The 6,535-nt window shown below is 38.1% G+C and overlaps 1 protein-coding gene and 1 non-coding gene across 2 annotated transcripts; one reads left to right on the forward strand and one right to left on the reverse strand.

Annotated features, from left to right (window-relative positions):
• Positions 1-2,887: 2,887 nt before the first annotated feature.
• On the reverse strand, positions 2,888-2,994 carry LOC133296614 (small nucleolar RNA R71). Its single transcript, XR_009749532.1, has one exon. It is a non-coding gene; the product is annotated as a small nucleolar RNA R71 (small nucleolar RNA).
• Positions 2,995-3,031: 37 nt separating this feature from the next.
• LOC133296613 (uncharacterized) lies at positions 3,032-4,354 on the forward strand. The gene has a single exon (XM_061495634.1). The coding sequence runs from the start codon at positions 3,032-3,034 to the stop codon at positions 4,352-4,354; it is 1,323 nt and encodes a 440-aa protein (XP_061351618.1).
• Positions 4,355-6,535: the final 2,181 nt, after the last annotated feature.

Raw genomic sequence — 6,535 nt, forward strand, 5'->3', positions numbered from 1 at the left:
AAAATTACTAATTTCCATCAATTTTCATCAGAAATCATATTTCCTAGTCCTATATACCATTCACAACTTGTATTCAAAACCTAGAGCTCAAAATTCAATCGGCACGCTTTACGGTGCAACTGTACCGCAGTATTTTTACCCGGTAAAACACTATTCACTGAATTTTCTGAAACTTGCCTAACAACTCAATTTTTCGTTCTGAATCCATTTCTAGGGTTCTTTTTATCATGAAACTTCCTACTCAATTTTTCTTTCCTAGGGTTGCGTGTTTGGCTAATTACCGTTTTACCCTTCCTTTGTATTTTGGCCTTAATTTCAGGATTTTCACTAATCCTACCCTTTAATCCACATTCAATTTATAATTACATGTTTTAGAAATGTGAGGTGTTATATAGGACACCCTAATCACATCCGCATATATATATCAACACATTATACCATTGATAAACCTTTAGTTTATCATGTTTATAGGGCTAATATTGCATGAATCATATAGTCAAAAGCATGAATACTTAGGTTTTATATTAAAAATCATGGAAATTGGATTTCTATCTAACATATCTTGTTCTTATTGGTTTTGAAGGAAAATTAATACAAATTTGAGAAAGAATGGATTTAAAGATTGAAGTTGGAATGGGAAGATCAATGTTCATCCAAGAAGTTAAATCTACAGTGATGAAGCACGTTCAAATGTTATTTAACACGTTAAAATGTGCTAACTACTGAGCAAATATAAAGAAAGTTTCTGGATGAGAACATTCAAATGTCAGAGATCAACATTAAAGTGTTAAAACATGAAGAAAAAGCTTCTGTTTAAGCACGTTTTAATGTTGAGAAGGGCGTTCAAATGTGAAGAAAAAGAAAGGACGTGCGTTCAAATGTTGAATCCAGCATTCGAACGCGCTATCAAAAAGGAACTTTTCATCCAGGAGCGCGTTCAAATGTTGATTACAACAATCAAACGCCCTATCAGAAAGAAAATTGACATCCAGGAGTGCGTTCAAATGTTATTCAACATTTGAACGCGCTAGCATGAAAGAAGGAGTGCGTTTAAATGTCAACTCTAACATTATAATGCCATGTAAAAGTGGAAAAATGCGTTGATCAACATTTGAACGCGATTATCAACATTTGAATGTCTAGCTGTGATGCAATTCAAATTCAATTTATAAAATCATCCAATTGAAGATATGATTTGAGATTTCATAAGATTCTTTAGAAAATTAAAAAGATATGTTCTCCTCTATAAATAAAAGGCCTTGGGATCAATTGAAGGGGCATTCATTCAACAACGAAGAGGCGTCTGAAGAAGAACAAGGAGGAATCCTGTTGCGGAGCATTGGAGCACTGAGGAACCAAGTCAACATCACACCAATGGAGGCTTGGGGGACTCTTTTCTTTCTTATTGCTTTTCAATTTAGTATGCTATACTAGATTTTTATGTAGTTAGGGGTAGATGGAACCCAATTGAATCGTATGCTTTGAATTAAATTGTCTCCGAATTCTTTTCTTTTTATATTTGAATAAATTTATCTGTCTTTAATGCTTTCTATGAGTTTGCTCCTTATAGATTGATTTTGGGGAATTGTATGACAATAGGGATGTTGGTGCATGAACCCTAACTTGGTAAATTTATCACGATCCTTGTGATCTAGGGATAGACATAGGGTAATTGTGCAATCTTTGAATTCTTGATCTTAATGCATGTTTTCTTAGGGAATAATCGGGGAACTAGAGTTCTTTCAAGATCACATAGATTTAGGGTAACAAGGAATTGAGCTCTAATTAACTTAGAAAGAATTGATTGGAATTATATTAAGAGCACATTCTTACAGTTTAATACATAGCATATAGAGCAGATTGGGGGAAGTCGAAACCCTAACTACGCTTGTTTTTAATTTCTTAATCAATCAATCATCTTTTCAATTGTTCTTTTTAATTCTGAATTTTTATTTACATGTTATTAGTTGTTTTCAATTTCAACTCTCCTAATCTCAATCTTGATTGTTCAACTAAACCGCGATTAGCGAACTAGTGTTTGAAAACCCAATCCTCGTGGGAACGATCTCGTACTCAGTAAACTTTATTACTTCTACTACCGGTACACTTGCCGAAGTTGCAACAAGTTTTTGGCGCTGTTGCCGGGGATTGGATCCTTCAACATTAGAAGTAACTAAAAACTGTTTAGATTTGCCGTTTTAATTTTGTGCACTTTAATAATTCTGAAAAAAAAAATAGTTTCTGCAAAAAATTTCTGCATATTTTGCATTCATTAATTTTTTTGCATTCTGTTTCTGTTTTTATTTTCTGTTTTCTGTTTCTACATTTTTCTGTTTTTCTGCACATCTTTTAATTCTTAGTTTATGCGAGGTACTGTTAACCCACAAATCTTGCAGTTTGATCCCGAGATAGAAAAAACAGAAAGACAACTCCGAAATAGTGCAAAAGAAAGAGAAGCAAAAGAAGCATTAAGTTTGACGGAACCAAAGGAGGAAATAATGGCAGAGAACAATCAACTCCCACCTATTCCGAGAACGTTGGGGGATTATATGACTTCAGCTCGAGTTCCGCAGATGGAAACCATTGTTAGACCAACCGTGGATGCTAACAACTTCGAGCTCAAGCCAGCGCCGCTACAATTGATTCAAAAAGAGCAGTTTGCTAGAGGAAGCACAGAAGACCCCTACAGTCACCTAGAGAATTTCTTGCTCTATTGTGATACATTGAAGATGAATGGAGTCTCACGTGATGCCATCTTGCTCAGACTCTTCCCATGCTCACTGAAGCAAAAGGGTGGTTGCAGTCACTGCCTCAAGGAAGCATCACCAACTGGGATGATTTGGCGACCAAGTTCTTGGCCATATTCTTCTCAGCTTCAAAGATGGCAAGGCTCAAAGCAGATATCACTTCTTTTGAACAAAAAGAAAGTGAATCCTTGCACGAGGCATGGGAACGGTTCAAATGACTACTAAGGAAATGTCCACCACATGGTTTTGAAGCCTGGGAAAAAGGGAGAATTTTCTTCCAAGGGATGACGTCTAACACAAGAACCTTGGTGAATGCTGCATCAGGGGGATTATTGAAAATAAAAACTCCAGAGGAAGCGTTGGAATTACTGGAATCTTTAGTTTGTCAGGAGTTCGACAATGCTCCAGTCACTCAAAAGAGAGCGGGGATCATGAAGCTCGACGGCTATGATGCACTGTTGGCCCAAAACGAGCAAATATTACAAATTAACAAGAGACAACAAGCACAACTTGATGCTCTCACAATGCAATTTTCTAATTCTCAAGTTTCTTCTATTAATAATCCTCATGTAACTTGTGGTATATGTGCAGGTACTCATGCTACCGAAGAATGTGATTTGATGAGAGCACCTGAAATTGTTGAAGTAAACGGACTCTGGTATAATCAGAAGAACCAGAATGATCCGAGGATGAACCAATTTGGAAATAACTACAGTCAAGGGTGGAAGAATTGGAATCAGCATCTAGGATTCAGTTACAAATCCAACCATCAGCTCAATCATCCCCTTCCAGTGCAACCACATCCCCCACAACAAAGTAACACTTCTGAGTGGGAGAAAGCTTTTGCACAGTTATCCAAGACCACTTCTGATTATATTCAAGGTGCAAATGCTTTCAGGGAAGATACATCAGAATTCATGCAAGAGACCAGATTAGCACTTCAGAATCAAGAAGCTTCCATAAGAAATCTGGAAACCCAGATTGGCCAGTTGTCAAAGCAATTTGCTGAGAGAGCCAAGGGTACCTTCCCAGGAGACACTATCATTAATCCTATAGAGAACTGCAATGCAATTACCATAAGAAGTGGGGCAGTGATTCAGCCTATGGAGGAGCAGCCTGAAGAAAAGAAGAGAGATGCGGAGGCATCGGTTGAAGAAGAGAATAAAGAAAAGGCAAAGGATACTATTGACGTTGACAAGAGCAATCCTGAAAAATTTGAACGGAAATTATTTAAGTGGGAGAAGAAGAAAGCTTTAAAAAGGCAAGACAAGCCCTTAGATCTCTCCCCAGATGCTCGAATCCCTTATCCTCAGAGATTAAAGAAAGAGATTCAGAAGCAGCAGTATTCAAAGTTTCTAGACATGTTCAGGAGGTTGCAAATCAATATTCCTTTTGCCGAAGCTCTAGAGAACATGACCAACTATGCAAGGTTCATGAAGGATCTGTTATCAAGGAAGCGTAAGTTGCGAGAATGTGAGACGGTAAATCTGACAGATGAATGTAATGTTATCATCCAAAAGAAGTTACCCACCAAAGTCAAGGATCCAGGGAGCTTCAGCATTATAGGCAAAGTGGAGGTGGACAACGTTTTATGTGATCTTGGATAGCATCAATGTCATGCCACTCTCCATGATGAAGAAGCTGGGGATTAATGACGTGAAGCCCACAAGAACAATAGTGCAATTGGCTGACCGCTCTTCAAAGAAAGCTTATGGCATCATTGAGGATTGTAACAGCCCATTGTACACCGGTATTGTTAACATTAATTATGATATTAAGCGCAGTTACAATCACAGCAATTCATTTATAAAAATCCGAGTAAATTTTTTCCATTTATTATGCGAGCATTTAAAGCAATAAAAAGCGTAATAATAAAAGTTGTGACCGTAACTGTAAACTCTTTGCGGAATAATTATTTAAACTACTTTTATAACATAAATTACATCTCTCAAGTCACTAAGGGGTTCCCATAAACCCGCTTAGCTAAAATCTCACTTTTACGTTTTCTACCCATCCAAACATGGTTCGGTCTTTATTTTTCTGCGGACAAACCGCATGACGCACGCTCCTCATATTTTAGTATGTTATTCTACACTTAATTACCTTTCTAGGAAGCTATCACACGATTCATAAAGTTCTCGTTTGCTCCGGATATCGCCGTTTGAAGTTGGACAAGCGAATCTGCCAGCCAACCTCCAAACGGCTCCAAACAGCCTTCACTCAATCAATTATTCTGGAAAATCCACTCAACCAATTCCTCTCAAATTTTTATACAAGAACTAGACACCCCAAGCTTCAATTTGACATATCATAAACCTAATTTTATCAAGAAACGAAGCGGGAATAATTTTCCCAATCTCGCACCAGATCTGCCACATGTGCAGTAACCAAATAAGCAGTCCGTGTTCTCTGCCTTCTACAGGACGACGCCTAACCCGGAAAAATCCAAAATTTTACATGAGATAGAGAACATATCAAGCTTCAAAACGGCGTAAGGAATGTCCCTATCAGACCTCTGTGGAGGGAGATATGCTCTCCTAAAGTTCCCCTAAATTCTGCCAATTTCTAGAAAATTCGTCAGAGTTTCCTTTGATTTTCTGATAATTCCCAAATTTACAAAAGTGCTCTAAAACCTCAATTTGTACCTAATAATCATTGGGTGGCACACAAGGACCAGCAATACCTTGGTGCTCTTACAACCCTTCACAGTTTATATCCAATTTGCTCAAAATACATAGTCTATGCTTACTTTCTCAAGTTAATCAATTTCAATCACAATATTCATTTGCATGCTTCTTGCAACATAAAACAAAAATCAATCCTAGAATAGGCCTATTTCCCTTTCATCATATACATATTCTTCCATATTACATCAAGTCTTCATATAAAATTTACAACTTCTCCAAATGACGTATTACAATTTTTCCTTCAATTATACATAATAAATGCTCCAAAATAAACATGATAATCAAAGACTAAACTTAGACAAATACATCATGAACAAAATGATACCAATAATTCTAATCATATGCATTATTCATGACCTAAGTCTAGCCTAGGCCCAATGGCCACCAAAATGCAAAATAGGTAGTCCTACGTCCAAACATCATACGGGCTTCTTGCCCGCCGCCCCAACACCACTGCTACCTCTTGAAATAAAGCCCCCAAAGCGGGGTGAGATATACGAATATACCTCAGTAACCCAGAGGTTCTGGAGAATACTCTGCCCAATGGCTCACTTCGAAGCATATAAATAACATAACATAACATCTGAAAACGGAATAAAGCAAGGGATTTAGTGAAATAGGGGAGCATAGGGATACAAAATACGACGAAGCTGGAATGGTCAATGCCAAAACCACACAACGTCCAGCCTATTAGCTCGGCATATAAGCCTATGGGTTTCAAACCAAGGCGTGTTCCCAAAACATCAAACCAAGACACCCTTCATCCATATCCACCCGAGACTTCCTAGTGTGCTCTTATCCGGATCACACACCACGACCCCAGGTCAACTGGAACTCCCTCACGGAGACCTATCTAGTGGAAGTCTGTAACGCCCGAAGGAAAACAGTCTACTGGCCAGAGACACGGTACATCCTATGTACCAACACACATACAATATGCATGAACATGTTATCCTATATTATTTACATACACTTCCTACCATCACCCTCAACGGGCATGGTGGAACGCACAAGGGGATCAAACCCCAGTACCACGAGGTTACCTGTACAATCCTCTCCCACAGCTCCAATGCAATATATTTCCCGAGCTAGGTACACAAA

This window comes from Gastrolobium bilobum, unplaced genomic scaffold (assembly GCF_033153095.1).
Source record: "Gastrolobium bilobum isolate Gb01-03AN ecotype WA unplaced genomic scaffold, APGP_CSIRO_Gbil_v1 utg66480, whole genome shotgun sequence".
In the NCBI taxonomy this organism is placed as follows: Eukaryota; Viridiplantae; Streptophyta; class Magnoliopsida; order Fabales; family Fabaceae; genus Gastrolobium; species Gastrolobium bilobum.

Coding starts and splice junctions, on each gene's coding strand:
- LOC133296613 (XM_061495634.1), top strand. CDS start 3,032: ATGACGTCTAACACAAGAACCTTGGTGAATGCTGCATCAGGGGGATTA.